At 54.6% G+C, this 16,499-nt stretch overlaps 4 protein-coding genes across 10 annotated transcripts; 1 reads left to right on the forward strand and 3 right to left on the reverse strand.

The window, feature by feature from the left end:
- Positions 1-59: 59 nt before the first annotated feature.
- ARCN1 (archain 1) lies at positions 60-8,317 on the reverse strand. The gene is made up of 10 exons (XM_063418059.1): positions 8,184-8,317; positions 6,844-7,107; positions 6,066-6,245; positions 5,622-5,824; positions 5,088-5,249; positions 4,335-4,500; positions 2,938-3,085; positions 2,538-2,646; positions 2,184-2,388; positions 60-1,626 (listed from the first exon to the last, which is right to left on the reverse strand). The coding sequence occupies exons 1-10, from the start codon at positions 8,184-8,186 to the stop codon at positions 1,537-1,539; spliced, it is 1,530 nt and encodes a 509-aa protein (XP_063274129.1). The 5' UTR covers positions 8,187-8,317; the 3' UTR covers positions 60-1,536.
- IFT46 (intraflagellar transport 46) lies at positions 8,312-12,329 on the forward strand. 3 transcript variants are annotated; one of them, XM_063418066.1, is made up of 11 exons: positions 8,312-8,451; positions 8,606-8,779; positions 8,855-8,991; positions 9,626-9,700; positions 9,799-9,892; positions 10,233-10,361; positions 10,742-10,863; positions 10,934-11,000; positions 11,222-11,282; positions 11,551-11,636; positions 11,992-12,329. In XM_063418066.1, the coding sequence occupies exons 1-11, from the start codon at positions 8,401-8,403 to the stop codon at positions 12,085-12,087; spliced, it is 1,092 nt and encodes a 363-aa protein (XP_063274136.1). In that variant the 5' UTR covers positions 8,312-8,400; the 3' UTR covers positions 12,088-12,329. The 3 variants fall into 3 exon arrangements, with proteins under 3 accessions (XP_063274136.1, XP_063274135.1, XP_063274134.1); XM_063418065.1 differs by having other exon boundaries at positions 8,379-8,505; positions 10,745-10,863; XM_063418064.1 differs by having other exon boundaries at positions 8,380-8,505.
- Positions 12,330-12,485: 156 nt separating this feature from the next.
- Positions 12,486-14,940, reverse strand: TMEM25 (transmembrane protein 25). 4 transcript variants are annotated; one of them, XM_063418062.1, is made up of 5 exons: positions 14,822-14,940; positions 14,611-14,717; positions 13,715-14,527; positions 13,358-13,642; positions 12,486-13,257 (listed from the first exon to the last, which is right to left on the reverse strand). In XM_063418062.1, exons 2-5 carry the CDS (start codon positions 14,693-14,695, stop codon positions 13,025-13,027), a joined length of 1,416 nt encoding a protein of 471 aa, XP_063274132.1. In that variant the 5' UTR covers positions 14,696-14,717; positions 14,822-14,940; the 3' UTR covers positions 12,486-13,024. The 4 variants fall into 4 exon arrangements, with proteins under 4 accessions (XP_063274132.1, XP_063274131.1, XP_063274133.1 ...); XM_063418061.1 differs by having other exon boundaries at positions 14,611-14,732; positions 14,822-14,933; XM_063418063.1 differs by lacking the exon at positions 14,822-14,940 and having other exon boundaries at positions 12,486-13,075; positions 13,171-13,257; positions 14,611-14,750.
- A 446-nt stretch (positions 14,941-15,386) lies between these two features.
- TTC36 (tetratricopeptide repeat domain 36) lies at positions 15,387-16,454 on the reverse strand. Of its 2 annotated transcripts, XM_063418068.1 has the most exons (3): positions 16,173-16,454; positions 15,738-15,926; positions 15,387-15,668 (listed from the first exon to the last, which is right to left on the reverse strand). In XM_063418068.1, the coding sequence occupies exons 1-3, from the start codon at positions 16,279-16,281 to the stop codon at positions 15,400-15,402; spliced, it is 567 nt and encodes a 188-aa protein (XP_063274138.1). In that variant the 5' UTR covers positions 16,282-16,454; the 3' UTR covers positions 15,387-15,399. The 2 variants fall into 2 exon arrangements, with proteins under 2 accessions (XP_063274138.1, XP_063274137.1); XM_063418067.1 differs by having other exon boundaries at positions 15,387-15,926.
- Positions 16,455-16,499: the final 45 nt, after the last annotated feature.

The raw sequence follows: 16,499 nt of genomic DNA on the forward strand, positions 1-16,499 counted from the left end.
CCGCCCCCGCGCGGCCCGGGCTGACCGGCTCCGGAAGGACCTTACGACCCGCAGCCAGCTCCTTTAACAGTACTTTATTTGATTAAAGACTCAGAATTCTGTGTACACTGGAATGTGCTCTATTCCCTAGGCCAGGATCATACAGGGTTACAAAAAGTGGGGACCTCGGCTCGGTTTAAATATCACCCTCCAATGAATATAAGAAAAAAAAAAAAACCTCCTTGGATGCTTGAACTAACTTTGACTCCCATTTTAAAAATCAGACAAGCAGCTCTGGAACAGGACCGGGTTAATGGGATTCATTGCCTACTTTGCTAGGGGAGAGGGCTTGCCCTCCCAGGACAGGACCAGGGTTGATTTCCTCTCAGGTGCTGCCAGCAGAGGAGAGACCACGAACTTCTTTGGCAGAGGACCCCAGGGGCCCATGACAGGCTGGCTGTCTCTCACAGAGCACAGTACACGCACTTTTAGGGCCACTGCCTTCCATCTGCCCTCGGGCCCCCTGGCTGCAGAGGTGAGGTATGCCCAGGGGCAGGTGATGCTCTTGACAGGCCCCAGCCAAGCAGGTGAGATGAGTTGTGAGGGGAGCACAGGTCTCTGAGATGTGGCAAATGCCAGTGAGGCAGCAGTAAGAGAAATGGCTAGGATCAGCCCCCACATTACCTGGAAACCAGCACCTCCTTCTCCCTCACCTGCCAGTGCTGAACCAATACTGGTTTGAGACAGGTCTGGACAGGCAGGCCAAGTAAGTCACCCAGGCTCCACAGCTCCTTTCACCCAGGCAGACAAAGCCCTCAACCTCATCAGACACCAAAACAGCCTTGCAAAGGATATACAGCTGGTTCTAACCTAACTAAACTTCCTCCAAAGCCTGGCCTGAGAACAGCTGTGGAAGACAGTGAGGACACAGTTCCTTTTGGACGCTCTCCCCGCTGCAGCAGGAATCAGACCACCTGGATCTCGGCTACTGCCACACTGCAGTTGGAGGAAAACCAGTAACTGTGTGAGACAAAAGGACTTAACCCCCGGGTCCCTCTTCCCCACCTCATGCCATGACCCACCCCACCTCTGAGGCTGAGGTCAACTTGCTCAGCTTCCACCCGATGGAAGGGTCAGGACCAGCAGGTGGCCCCAGGCAGGAGAACCAGAGGCCAAGGAGAAATTAAAATGGCAGCACCAACAACAGAACAGCATGTGATGCTTCAGGAGGAGAGAAGAGACTGATGTCTGGTCGGCTCTGGGCTGAGCTCTGAGCATCTCGGGGGTGGGGGGCAGCATGTCAAACTCAGGCTCTTTGAGGAGATCTTGCTTTTTCGCCAGTCGGTAAAAATCTGCCAAAGAAATTTGTGGCCCTTCTCCCCATGAGCACGTCACTTCTCTGCAAAAAATGTCTGTGACCCAGGAACACTGTAGATGGCAGACAGAGCCACACGTCTTAGCAGAGGGGGCTGTGGTGTTCCCAACATTCAGAATAAACGTCGGCCTCATTTTTTTTAATTAAAAAATTTCTTCCATTGCATGTCACCACGTGTGGCATTACAGGATTTCGTACTTGTCCACCAGGAAGGTGGTTTCAGTGGAAAACCTTACAGGGCTGTTCCCATCTACCTGGGTCACTTTGGTAACCTGTAGAGACAACAGGCAACATTAGCTCAGCATTGAACAGCAACCCCTTACTGCAGTGATGCCATGCTTCCCAATGCCATCATGGCCACGACAGCACAACCGACCTGCTGCCTTTAAACCACAACTCGGCCCTGAAACAAAGATCTTTGTTCCCAGGAAACCTGAAAGAGGGGAGTGATTTTCTGTGGTAACACTGTCTCTGCTGAGGAGTGAAGTGGAAGCCACTGGCTGCACTTCAGTGGAGACAGACAGTTGTATGTCAAAGCAGTATTTTACCTACAAGGCTAATGGATTTTCCCATAAAGTCTGAGGGGAATTAATGATTACTCAGAGATTTGAAGACACAACTGAAACTTCAGGCAAACTCCATGAAGTGTCAGCTGCCAGTGCTGTCTGCTGGCACTCCCGAATCCAGCTGTCTCAGAGGCAGGTTAATGCCAACCTTTAGCCACGGCCAGTGGGACAGCATGGTGCCGCTGCAGCACGGCCAGTGTCAGCCAGCCGGGAACTGAGGCAAGGGTGACATCCCACCTGTGGAGCATCAGCAGTGACCATACCTGTATGTTGCAATAGTTCTTTTTGGAGATGAAAGAGACTTGCACTGGGAAGAAGTCGTTCGGCTGCCCTGCTATGCTGAATTCCAGGCTACCAGTCTTGTTTTTGGCATCTATCACCGGCAGGCACCACTCAAGGAGGTTTCTCCGGCTGTCGTGGCGATACTCACCATCAATCTCTCCAATCACTGGGGCACCAACACCAGACCTAGAGCAGGCAATGAGAAGTGACAATAACTTCCCTGCACAGAGCTAAGGAAATGCCCCTATAAAACCTGTTGGCTTGGCCAGATCCACAAAACAGGGAGGGGAAGGAGATGATGCGAGTCATTAGTGTGGATAAGAAACATTACTTACGGCAAGGGGATGGTGATGGTCACATCATTCAGCTCTAGGCTCTCCTCTTGTAACTCGTATTCAATGTTAACATCACAACTGTTCCCATTCTCTGACGGCCAGCAGTTAACTGAGGAAACAGAGACAGTACATGAACCATGCAGGCTTTCACAAGATGATGCACTTCAAAACACCCAGTGAAGTCACCCTCAAGCTGACTTTTAAGAAAAGCTCTCTATTTTCCTTGAGGTGTTACAGAAAACACACACTGCCAAGGACAGGCACTATCCAATGGATACACCTAGTATCTCCAAGGTCTCACATGCTAGGCTCCAGGCAGCCCAGCTGCTGCAAGGTGGCTACCAGCAGCTCATGGACAATCACCGGCTGCTTCTGCCCAAGCCCCTGGATTTGCACTCACTTGTCAATGGAATGAAGGACTCTTCTGTGGTCTGCAACCTCCACTTCAGCACACCCACGTCACTGTTAATGGGGAATGATTTCTCTGGGTTCTTCAAACCAATCTGTGACTCTGTAGTGAAGAGCTTCTTGTCCACGTTTGGGTGAGTCTGAAAGAGGAACACATGCCCATACTGTAGGTCTAAGCCCAAGGAGAGAACCACAGGTAATGCAGATTCTACCAGGACAGGCCTACACATTTCAGTGTTTGCTTTGACAAAATAAACATCAGGTTTCCTCCTGGCTCAGAAGCCCATGTGGAGCACAACTGCTTATCAACCTGGGATTCCTTCCAGGAAATGCTAATCTGACAAGAAGGATCCTCACCACTATTTTTCTTACCTGCACCTGCACCAGAGACTCAAGCGTTGCAGGCTGATATCTAAAGAACAACTATAAGTCAAAGATCATCCTGAATGTCTACATTACATTACAGCAGACATTACAAGAAAAATCTATCTAATGCTGTTGGGAAAAACACCCTGACACTATAACACTATCTCCCCACAGCAACCTTAATGCACGTATGTGTCAGTGGCCAAACTCCATTTAAGCACTCTCTTCACAAACTCAAGTGTGAGCAGCTTGTTAGAAGCAGAGGATTTTTGCAAATCACTGTTCAGTAGAAAGACAGGAGTCAGCAAACAGTTTGGTGTCATCTTCCACCTGACGCACCGCCTGTAGGAGTGCTGTTAGCAACTCTCTCCTGGGATGCGCTGGAAGGAAGTGGACTTGCAGACAGTGATGAGGTACAGACAAATCCCTAGTGAGGAGTGAGCCAGTGTGTCAAAGCAGTATCCCCTCCAGGGATCAGTAAGCTAACATAAAGAAGAAAGGGAAGGAAGAATCTCCTAAGAACTTTCTGAGCTGCAATGGCTGACTGCCATCAAAGTGCTCCAGCAATCATCCCAGGTACAGCAGTGACAGGACAAGCAACCTCAGAAAGAAACAGCTTCCAAGAGAATAAATTCATTCCCCACTGGGACAGGAAGTTTGTTATCCCATTTCCATTCCACAGCAGCAGCTGACATCACACAACAGTCACTGAGCAATATACCAGGCTGCTTAAAAGTCCAAGTGAGGTCACCTGGCATGCCAAGGTGCACTGCTGGGCAGATAAGGCTTTGAGGGCAGGATGATGATCAAGATTGCATTTCTCCAGTGAACTTCAATCCCTTGACCATGACTGGCCCTGCACTTCTGCTAATATCTGTACTGACTACTCCCATTTCCAATGCATTTGCTGAGAAGGCTTAGGTGAGAACACAGGACAGCAACATACTCAAGTATTTCCACTATTTTCCCTTGGAAAGCAGCAAAAACATGTTTCAACAGCATAAGACTCCAAACAGGCTTTACCTGTAGCTGCACTCCCCTCTTGTCTTCATTTTCTACGTGCAGGCGAATACGTGCAAACTTTTCATCAGAGATATGGAGCATGATCATGCCATGAAGCTCCATGTTCTGCAACCCTCCGTCACGGCCACAAGTCAAGGAAATTTTCTCCTCTATTTTCATGTGCACGCTAGACAGACAGAGGAAAAAGCTCAAGTCCTACACTCCGTATCACCCAGACAGCAGAGAGATTACTAGTAAGGACAGGCTGTGTGTACTGAGCAGGGGCTCCCAAATAACAGCATGGCTGTGACAGTGAACTCAGGGGCAGGAGGATCCATGCATATGGGTCTGCAAGGGATGAGATCCCAGTTAAAGGGCAGTGATGCAGCATCTTGACACACTGGTCACTCAAATCCTCTCTGACAGGCCACAGGGCAGCTCAGGGCACTACAAAGTTCTGAATTGCTGTGTGTAAAATGAACCATGAATGCCTCAATCCTGAGCAGCAAGGCTGGGAAACAGGGAAAAAGCACAGGAAAATTCCCAACCTCAGCTCACCAATGGAAGGACAGCTCATTTTAATTGAGAGGATACCTAACCAAACCAGCTATCTGCTTTTTTGCTGACATGCTTTCCCAGATTATGCCCAACTTTTATAATTACAAGGTAAGAAAACACAGGAAAAAGCCAAAGAAGATCAGGGATGCTCTCTCCCAAGACCACACGCAGGAAGAGCCATGAAGAGACTGCTTCCAAAGCGAGGGCAGCACTCACCTCTCCATGTTAACGGGAGGAGTGAGAACTTTGGCTGCTTCTGCAGAGCGCTTGCCTACAGAAGTCATGATATTTTCTCCTTCCGATTTCAGCTTGTCCACGAAGTTGTCCACCTCCTTCCCTTTAGCACCGAGTTTCAAGGCTTTACTGGGACCTGAAGGCCTAAATAAAATGTATAAATAAAATAAAATAAATGCTGTAACTTGACCATCCCAACCACATAGCATTCAACTCAGCAGCCTTTTTGGGGGAGAACATACATGGAACTGATCATCTTATGTGTAGGGTGTCAGGTTATAATTTAGATTTGGATACAGCTCCATGTATTACCAGAAGCTGGGACCTCTTTTTCTCACACAAAATGAAAGTCCATTGTTCATCCAAGAATCCAAAGAGACTACTGGGTGCTACTGTGGTACGTGGTCAAACAAACGGTCCTCAGTATTTACACAGATGAGGAACTCATGTTAGATCCTCTGGTCATGTGCCTTGAGCCAACAGACTCCAACATCTGCCACATGATGTCCCCCCTACCTGGCTGGAGCTGGTGCCACTTTGGGCTTCTCAGTCTCAATGATGGTCTCCGTGATCATTGCTGTCACGCCCCCAGACACAGCTGAGCTGCCAAAGCCCCCAAACCCTGGTGCCTTCTTGCCATGTCTCTCTGCATCCCTCCTGGCCTGCTGCAACTCCTTCGCTTTACGGCGCATCTCGGCCTTCGCTTCGCGCTCCTGCGTCTGAAGGAGAAGAGAAGAGGCTGATGGAGCTTTTCAGCCTCAGCCCTGCCCTACACAGCAACTAAGTGCAGTTGCCCAAAAACCCCTGGCCAAGGAAAAAGAAACAAGACATGGTATTTAGCCCTCAGAAAAGCTAAATAATTGCATGGCCCCACCAAAATGGAGGAACACCTCTTGTATAGCAAAGGTGGTGTTTCCCAGACAGGCGCCTTGTGTCAGAATTGCAGGTGTCCCCGCTCACCTCTCTGACTGCCCGAAACACCTTTTCCTCATGTGAGTCCATCTCAGTGAAGGTCCGAATTTGTGCCAGATTTACATTCTCGCGGTAGCCCAGGGCAACTATTTCATCAAAGGCAAAGATTAGGTCGAAGCAGTGTTCTGAGATCTCATTCTCTTCCAGAGCTCGACAATATTCAGGGATCTAGAAGGGGAGAACAGTTCAACAGAGTACCCACAAACAGTACTGCATAAACACTGTCTTTCTACCATCCCAGAGGTCACAACTGTGCCAGACCCTCCCAAGCCCAGCACACCTTTACACTGCTCTTTGTACCATTGCACTGTCAAGAAACAAGATGAAGTTTTGCCACTGTTAGCTTTTCTACATTAAAATCCTTACAGAACCTCTCAGCTTCCTCATAACACTAACTCAAAGGAACCCCAACTACATGCTGGGGCCAGTGAAATTGCTGAAAATCATTTGGTTGTGTGAAGATACAAACTTGCTGCTTCAGGATCCCTGCAGAGCAGCACTGCACTTGTAATAACCACACACTGTACAAAGAATATTTAATGCTAAATTACAGTCAACTTCACCACGTGAAGTACAACTGATGATTTTTTTATGCAGAGTTCAGAATTACCACCAAAAGTTCAGAGCTTTCTGAACAAAAGGGAACCTGTGGAACACAGACCTACCAAGGGAAGGAACGCAGCGTTCCTGCAGCAGCTCAGAAACAGATCCCTCACAACAGCACGACTCTGGGCTACAGGCACATCACTGAGTGATGAATCCTTACCACTCTAGAGAAGAGTCGGAGTGTTTCCAGGTCTTCCAGGATGTTGCTGTTTTTGGTGGTAATCAGCACCATGTAGAGCTTCTCCATGGGCTGGTAGACGTACCGCACGCTCTCTGTCTCCACAAACGTGTGCTGCTTCCCCGTATTCATCAGCTTTGGGAACGCCGCCAGCAGGCCCTCGATGCGGGTGCGAGTCATCTCCACGAACTGCCGGGACACGATGGCCTTCCCTGCCTTTGTGCACACGGCGGCTGCCAACAGCACCTGCGGGAGAGCAGCAGTGAGCAGAGACTCCCGGTCCGCGCTCAGGGAGCGCATCCCTTCCCACCACACTCTGCACGCCTTCCTTAAGAGCCTAAGCCTCTCTCTGTGACGAGGCAATGAACAAAGTCAAGAACAGAGACACCTCTGCCTTTGCTCTCTCTCTCCGTTTCACATTCTGTTCCAACGTAATCCTGAGAGCTCTCCCTGCTTCTGTCAGGCAAATGGTCATTCCCGATTTCACACAGACTGAGGTGTAACAAGCCCTGGGAGCATCAGGCTCCAGGTTATCGACTTCTTGAGCTATAAGCTGTCCCAGCTTACAACTACACACAGGAACGCTGTGAAATGTCACATCTCTCCAGTGCCATATGCACAGCACACACAGCCAGGTTAAGGAAGCCCTGGTTATCACTCACAGCCCTCGGATGACTCTTGGGCACCTCACAGACGTTATCACACCGACAGGACGGCAAGGTACTCACCAGCTGCACTTTATCCATCTCTCAGTCTGCCCAGACTTCCTCCCTATATTTCTCTCTCACAGATGTTAATTACATTTGTCAGGATAATTCTATTCTGTACTTCAGACCTTTTAAATCCGCAATTGCAGTTATTGACAGAAAGTCCGAAACCCTCAAACGCGGTATCGCTGATCCCTGCCGCACCTCGGGCACAGTTTTAGCTCTGACGGAGCCGTGCGCGGATCTGTGCTGACCCAAACACCGCCGCGACACGCAAAAGGAGCCGGACCAGCCCTGAGACAGAGGGCTGCACGGGGGAGCAGGCGGGCACCACCCGCCCGGCTACACCTGAGACCCCGAACGCACTTTAGAGCAGGCATGAGGCCGTGCTGAGGAGGCACCGTGGCTCCGAGTCACCAGAGAGAAAGTGCCGAATCCCCGCCGCCCCAAGGGCCCCGGCCCGACCCGGGGCAGCAGCGCCGCGCTCCGTCCCACCAGGCCGCGGGCTCCAGCGCCGGCCTGCGCACAGGCGAGGCGAGCGGGGCAGGCCCAGGGGCTGCCCCGGGGACTGCCCCGAGCCCCGCGCTGCCCGCGACGAGCAGGTCCTTCCCTCACCATAGCAGCGGCGGCGGCGGCGGGATCCGCACTCGGGCCCTCCGCTCTCTCCGGTTCCCGGGCGGCCGCGCAAGATGGCGGCACCGCGCCACGTCCGCACCCGGAAGTAGCGTCACGGCGGGGCGGGGCGGGGCTGGGGCACCTCCCAGCCGCCAGGGGGCGCGCGCGGCCGGGCCGCTCTGGCCGGCCGAGCCGCGCGCGTCGGGGCGGAGTCGCCATGGCGACGGCGGCGGCGGCGGCGGCGCGGCGGGACGCCAGGCGGGCGGAGGTGGGACACGGGGGATACGGCGGGACAGAACGGGACACAGGGGTGCGGGCGGAGGTAGGGCGCGGGATGCAGCGTGGCAGGACACGGCGGGCGGTGGATGAGGATGCCGGGCCGCCCCAGGCCGCGCTGCCCCTGACTTCGCCTCTCGGCGCAGCCCCGCCCGGTTGAGAACCAGCCGTACGACGAGAGCCTCGAGCTGCCTGAGGCTGAACCGGGAGCCCGCTCGCCGCGGGCGGGGGCCGCGGGCCGCCTGCGGGACTCCCGGCGGCCCGGGGTGTCTGTGAGAGAGGCCGAGCGCGGGAGCGGCGATCGCGGCAGCGGAGGGAAGGTACGAGCGCAGCGGGCGGCGGGACGGCCCGGTGAGACTCGGTGACATGCCCTGAAACCCGGTTCTCTCGACAAGGAGGAGGCAGCGGCACACCTCCCCGGCCCAGCCACCTCCAGCGAGGATGACGACGAGGACGATGAGGACTCGGAGGAAGATTCCTCGGAGAGCGACTCGGAGGAGGACTCGGAGGAGCACGGGGCCGCGTTGGAGGGGTGAGCGGTGTTCCTGGACAGAGGAACAGGGGTGAGGCTGGTGGGTGCCTTTCGGGCCCTGTCAGCTCCACCGGTTTCACCTGATCCCACGAGGGGGAGCAGAGTCGTGGGCATTGGGACAGGCATCTCCTGCCTCCTCGTCCCCGATGCTCCAGGGTGAGGTGATGAACTGGGCTTGTTTGCTGTGCCCAAGAGAGGCACAGCTGGATCCAAGGTGTAAGGCAGGCCGGGCTGGCAGGAGAAATCGGAAAAGGGAAGGACCATCTTGAACATGTCACTCAGATCCTCATAATTCTTCTCCTTTTCCATAGTTTTCAGCTTCAAAGCAATTGCTGACCCCCAAATTGCTGTCCTATTGCTGCCTTTGTGCAGAGCACTTAGCCCTCTTTTGACAGCCCTGTGTGGGACTGAATGATCTCAGATGTCTATCATTCAGGTGCTTTTCTTGGCCAGCAGGTCCAAAGAAAAGCAGGGCCAAATAATGCTTTCCCTGTGCAAGAAGTGTTTTCCAGAGAGGACTTACTGCCTGGTAGTTCAGCTTCCCACATTTGTCTGCCCCAAATGGGACCTGGTTTCTGTTGTACAGAACTTGCCACTCGTTAATCTTTTCCCTTTACTTTCTTCCTTTTTTTAGTGATTTCAATCCAGCAGATTTTGACTACCTGCAAGTGTCTTCTGAAATCAAAGATCTCTTTGAATACATTCAGAGGTGAGTGGAAGGGTTTTAGCTTGCTCTTGGCTCTCCTTTGCTTCAATTATTGCAGCACAGTTCCTAGTCACCCATGCTGTGGTGGTGTTTTTTTCCAGGTACACTCCCAAAACAATAGAGATTGAGCACAAGCTGCAGCCTTTTATTCCAGACTTTATTCCTGCCGTTGGAGACATCGATGCATTCCTAAAGGTACAGTTTCTTCAGGTTCCTCTCTCTGTCCTGCCCCACGCACCGAAACAGAACGCAGGGTCAGAGCACTTAGGCAGCCAGGCCATGCAGCCTGGGGTCGGGTCTGTCCCTGATATGTCAGACACGACAGGCAGAGACATGGAAAACTATTCTGGTGGTTTGGTCATTTCTCAAACAGCACTTGGGTAACTTGGGGCAAAGCCTGGGTTTTTTCTTCTCCAACACTGTGTGCTTTTCAGGCAGCACCATACTTAGAATGCACATCTGAGACAGCCCACAGGAAGGCTCTGTACAAACCTGCCCTGTAGTCCACAGAAAACAGGGCTCTGTTTTCCTGCAGGTTCCTCGTCCCGATGGCAAGCCTGACAGCCTTGGCCTGCTGGTCCTGGATGAGCCCTCAACCAAGCAGTCAGACCCCACCGTGCTCTCCCTTTGGCTGACAGAGAACTCCAAGCAGCACAACATCACAGTGAGTCAGGGAGAGGGAGGTCACACTTGCTGCACGCTTCCTGGAGTAAAACCATGGCATTTTACTCTTACAACTGAGAGCTTGACTTCAAAAGCAGCAAAATCAGACCTTTTGCTTTAATCCATAGTTTTAAACTGCAGTGGATCTGAGCCTTGCTTCACCAAGTCTTGATAGAAACTCTGGGTCTGTTCACTTCAAGTGATGCTTTATTTCCTTTTGGTTGTTCATACCAGTTCTAGTTGGCCTTTTGCATGCAGAAATCTGTTGGTAAAGTGCAGCTGGGAAAGAGAGAAGGCCTGGTTCACTAGGAGTGAATGCAGCTTTCCCAAAAAGCCCCGAAATACCATGAAACACTTCCAGGTTTATATTTGTCTTATTAGCAGCAGATAAAAGTGAAGAGTTTGGAGAATGCAGAAAAGAACCCCAAAGCCATTGAGAGATGGATTGAAAGTATTAGTGAACTGCATCGGTGCAAACCTCCTGCCACAGTCCATTACTCCAGGTGAGCCCTGATGTTGGCAGTGGAAGGTTGTGTGTGATCCTGAAGTTGATGTTCTTCTCTTCCCTGGCAGGCCAATGCCTGACATTGAGACCCTGATGCAGGAATGGTCACCAGAATTTGAGGAGCTCCTGGGAAAGGTATATTGTCTGGGTGACCAGCTCAGCACATGGTCTTAGAAACCATCTGCCATGAAAGCTGGGTGCCTGCTCCATCCCACAGCCCAGTCCTCCTGGGCTTGTTCCTCCTCATGACTCTGCCCTTGGCAGAAGTTGGGGAGCAGCCCAACACTGGAATTCCCAGCTGCTGCCCCGGTGCTCCTACAGTCAGGGAGCAGATCTGACAGCCCCGTCTGTTCCAGGTGGGTCTTCCAACTGCAGAGATGAGCTGTGACCTTGCTGAATACATCGACATGATCTGTGGTGAGCTGGGGAGGCTGTGCTGCTGCCTCAGTGTGATGCTGGCCTGGCACTCCCTCTGAAAGCGAGAGAGCTTTAGCTGCATGCTCAGCCCCAAACAGTTGGGTTCATTCCCTGCTGCTTCAGTGGGAGGTGGGCTCTTGTACTACAGGGGTCTGCAGTCTTTGGTGTGTGGAGCCCCAGGTGATGGTGGGCAGTGGGGAGCTCAGCCCTTCCTGACAATGCTCTGTGCAGACCCGGTGCCCTCACACGCTTCCGATCTCACCCGCAGCCATTCTGGACATCCCTGTGTACAAGAGCCGGATCCACCCTCTGCATGTCCTCTTCTCCCTCTTCTTGGAGTTCAAGAACTCACAGGTACGCAGCTCACCTAGGTGCTGCTCACCCAGCTAGCAGCACTGCACAGCTGGTCCCTTCACCTTTGGTTTTGTGGTGGCAATGGGAGTGTGCAAAGGGCTGGTGGGCCCCAGAGAATATGTTCTCAGCTGCTCTTCTCCCTGGTGCCTCTGCCTGGCACAGGGAGCTAGGCTGAGCTCCGGGCTGAGGTGCCCTATTGTTCAACAGGCCAACACAAGCCAGAATGCATCTCCTTGGGCTGACTGTTGAACACACAACTCACACAGAGCCAGTGTGGCCGGTGTGTTCAGATGCATGTGTGTGCTCTGAGCAGTGGGAGTCAAATCTTTGCATGAGCATGTTCTTTTCCCTGCAGCACTTCAAGCCCCTGGCTGATGGGCAGAAGGGCAGGAGCCCACCATCCAACCCACCCTCACAAGCAGTGGAGGCAGAGGTGTTGAGCTTTAATTGATGCTTCACATTAAAGCCTTATCTGGATCACTGTCTGCCGCTGGACACTGAAGTGTACCCAGAACAGGCTGGGAGAGATCACACAGCAATCAGAAGCCTCTCTGGTCTTAGAGACATTGCTGGGCTGTTCTGTGTTAGGGAGTAAGGCTTCACTCACCATATTTGTTGCAGAAGCTGCCTAGTGGCTCCATTTTTGACTTGTTCTCAAGGAGTTCAGCATTAAACCAGCCTTTCCCACTGTCAGGCTCTCTGTGCTACAGGTGCTGCAGACCAGAGGCTCCTTGAGCACACGCTACAACGGCTGGAGCAAACAGGAATAAATTCTCAGACACTCAGACACAACACAGATCTGCTCAGGGTGCTGCAAGCTCTGACCTGGAGATCTTGAATCTCCTCTGCTCCTTGTTATTGAACCCCCTTTCCTGTTGAGAACAGTCCCGTCACTGCTGCCAAGCAGAAATAACCTGTCGGCACCACACAGATGCGTGAATTCGGTTTATTGCTGTTGGGATGGTTCTCCCCGGTCCCTGCTCCGCCAACCTCCCACCCGTCTGCCACAGCAGCAGGGACAGGGGCAAAGAGGATCATGCAGCAAGTCACAAACCTGCTAAAGCAAAGCTGGTGCTTGGCTTTACCTTAGGAGGAACTGCAGTGCTAGAACCTGGCTATAAACAGCTTTGATGCATTTTGATCATAACAGAATATTGGTAAAGTTCATGGACTACATAAAACCATGCCCTGGCTGACAGCACAGCTCCCAAGCCCTGCACTGCATAGCATAGCACAGCACAGAGCTGGGGCTGGTTTGCTCTCACTTCCCATCACAGCCTTCCTGGCACCCTCAGCTGCTGGGCTCCAGGGGCTGGTACGTACCTGGTGCCGGGCAGCCCTGGCTCTCTGGCACCACACTGCAGCTCACAGCCAGATCTCATCACTGCTCATGCTGGGCACTTTGTAGATGCGCCCGGACACTGGGAGCTGGACAAAACCTGCAGGACAAAGAACTCATTGCCTGTTGAGGCAGCCACGGAGTTCCATGTCCCACAACATGTTTTGGGGCTGCTTGCCCACCTACTCCCCTTACCAGGTTTGCTGAGGACCAGGGAGTTTTCCAGTCCCAGCAGGGCACTCTCTTCTCCCCTAGCACTGGCTCCTGCATCCTTGGGGGAAGCTGCAGAGAAGCAAAAGGATGAGAGCCAGGACATCTATTCCTCACCCAGGTGGACCTGGGGTCCCACGTGTCTTGCTGCACTGGTACATCAGGGTTTTACCTCCATTTTCCTGTGTGAGGTCACCAAGGCGCAGGTTGGGTGGCAGGGACTGGGTCTGGCGGGGCAGACGTGTGCTCTGGGGCTGCGGGGGCTCAGAGCTGCTGCAGTGGGAGCATTGGCTGGGTGGGCCATTCCCTCCTGCTTGCCCTGGACCTCTCACAAGCTTGGGCAAGCGGCACGCCAGGCAGGCAGCACAGGAGCCCAGGCTGAGCAGGGCAGCTATGGCCAGGGCTGTTCCAATGGCAACACCCAAGGCAGGCAGCTCCACACGGGCATCCAGCAGACCTGCACAGGCAGTGCAGACCACTCAGCACCCTTACATGGGGCCATTGCACCACACCACCCCTCAACAGTTACCTGTGGGCAGGAGGGAGGCAGTGGTGATGCCCACACTGTTGGCTGCACTGACAGAGAGGTTTCCAGCTGTGCAGCTGAGATGGATGTGGAATGTGTGGTTGGCCAGCCCTGGATAGCTCGTGGCACCCAGCAGGAGAAACTTGGAGGTGTTTGCCATCACATGTCCATCTTGGTCCACCCAGGTGATGCTGCTGGGTGGGTTGGCTTGCACCAGCACAAAGAGCACCAGGAGAAGGCCAGCACCCTTGACCTGCTGGTAGTGGGTGCCTTCCTGCAGGATCCCTGGCTTATCTGGGTAAAAAACAGGCAGTGAGATGGGCAAGAGGGATAGGGGCAACAAAGCTAGGAACAGGATTTGTTTCGCTTGGGTCCAGGAGTGCTTATCTACCTCGTTAGCACAGGACTGACAAGATGCTGCCCTGCTATGGCTGTGATGGGTGTGGGTTATGGTCCTGCCCGAGCTGGATGGGAGCCCCACATGCCCTCCCCACATCCCAGTCTGGAGCAGGCCGGCACCGCAGGTCTTACACTGCACATTGAGAAGGATGGAGGTGTTGTAGGTCTCACTGGAGTTCAGGTTGGTCAGGGAGCAGTTGAGCTGGTGGTCAGAGCGCTGGCCAGTGAGGGTGAGGATGCTGGCAGTGTCCGCAGTCGAGAGGTTGACTTCCTTTTTCTGACCGTTGAGGTACCAGGCCAGTGTGGCACCGGGGACTGGCCGGGGGACCCAGCAGGTGAAGATACGACTCTCCCCCTCCTGCAGGGTGCACACTGCTCGCTGCTGCCCGTCAGTGGTGGGGTGCAGTTCCTCCAGTGCTGCCAGAGAGCCCACGGCACATCAGAGCTGTGGCAGGGGTCCTGCTCCCCAAGTCATGCACCGGACCCCACCACAGCCTCACCTGCCAAGCAGAGTGCCAGGAGGTTGAGCACCGGTAGCAGCAGGAGGGCAAGGGCAGCCCCCGGCCAGCGCCTGGGATACCCCATGTTATATCAGCCGTGCTCAACGCTAGGAGAGAGGCAGCTAGAGCAGGGACAGTGGCGGCGTCCACGCTGGGCCCCGGTGTTCCAGCACACAGCAGGGTCGGAGGATGTCGCCCAGCTGCACCTTACCTGCAGCATTGCTGCTACTGTGTCCAGCCCAGTCTGCAGTGCGGCTCTGCGCCTGGGCCCCGGCACGCAGGGCAGTGCGTGCGGCGCAGGGGCGGCCCCAGCACGGCCCGAGCCGGCCCCCGTCGCCGCCTACCCCGAGCGGGATTGCTGCGCGCAGCCGCGGGGTCAGTCCTGCCCTGCCGCGTGCGAGAGCGGCCGGAGACTGCCCGGGGGGCGTGCGCGTCTCCGTGCCTGCAGTCTGCTCTCTTTCAGGAAGAGGGCTCAGACTTGCACCCACCGGGCCACCCATCTCACCGGGGCTGTGCACGCTTGGGAATCCCACCACAATGCCTGCAATGTCACAAACAGAGCCCAGGTGCTGGGAACAGAGGGAGGTTTATTCGGGGTGGAGCGGAGCGAGACAAATACCGCAAGGTGCTTTGGTACTTTCCAGTCCCTGGCTGCTAGCCAGGAGGAAGAACAGAAACTCTGGCACCTGAGGTGGACCTTTTCTGGCCGCCAGGACACGTCTGCCTGGGCCAGCTCAGGAGTACGGCTCTACCCAGCCCACTCGCTGCCTGGCCCATCTCCTGCCCGTCTCAGTCGCTTCCAGTGCCATCGGGGTTGCGCAGCCGGCTGAGCATCTCGCAGAGCATCTGGTTGCAGAGCGCAGAGTAGGGGTTGAGAAGCACGAGCTGCTGCCGGGCGAAGGCGCTGCCCAAGCGCGCTGCGCGCTCGAAGTCCCGCCGGGCATCCTCGTCCCGCGCCTGCAGCCGGTGGATGAGGCCGCGCTGCACGAAGCTCTGGCAGGCGGCACGGCCGCAGCCGCGGCTCAGGCGTATGGCAGCGTCCAGGTCCTGCAGGGCACCTGGCAACGAGGGGAAGCATTGGCGGGGGCTGGGGCTACCAGGAGACCACCCGCACCAGCGCTGCTCACCTGCCACGTCCCCGCGCAGGCGTAGGGCTTGGGCTCGGTTATTGTAGCCCGAGGCGCGCTCAGGCAGCAGGCGAATGGCCTCACTGAACCGCTCCAGGGCCGTGCTTACATCTCCTGACTCAGCCGCAGAAACCCCCTGCAGCTCCAGCTCCCGGACTTGATCCAGCAGCTCCAGCGGAAAAGCTTCCACTATTGCAATGTAAATGGGAGACCTTGACTGGGAAGTGGAGGCACCAGGAGGACCCACGGGGCTCAGTCCCGCTGCCACCTTAACATTCCTTGTCCCGGAAGGGAACAGACACAGGGCAGAGTGCTGATGTCCAGCCTCAAGCAGGCACTGCTCCCAGCCTGCAGAACCCCCTTCCCTGCCCACCTGCTTGCCCCATGGGGACCCTGCTGGCAATTCCAGCGAGAACCTGGTGCAGCATCACTCACCTTCATCCTGGACATCCTCTTCCTCTTCATCCAACCCTGGGATATCCCCAAAAGGGGTGCTGGGGTTAAAGATGGTCTGCAGGACAGCCCTGTCGTTTGCTGTGGCCATGCTGCTGTGTCACTGAGGCCTGTGACAAGGCTGCAGGCACAAGCAGGCTGCGACAGCCCCGGTTAATGTTTACACTGCTGGCCCCACTTCACCCAGCCTCATCCTATCGCAGCCTGGGTGTGAGGCCCCACCGCCTGGCCAGGGCCCCCCAACAGCGGCCCAAGGTGACCCGCACACACTGGAGCCGAGGGCTCCTCACTCAACACCCTGTGCAGTCC

Source organism: Prinia subflava, chromosome 22, assembly GCF_021018805.1.
Source record: "Prinia subflava isolate CZ2003 ecotype Zambia chromosome 22, Cam_Psub_1.2, whole genome shotgun sequence".
NCBI classification, from domain to species: Eukaryota; Metazoa; Chordata; class Aves; order Passeriformes; family Cisticolidae; genus Prinia; species Prinia subflava.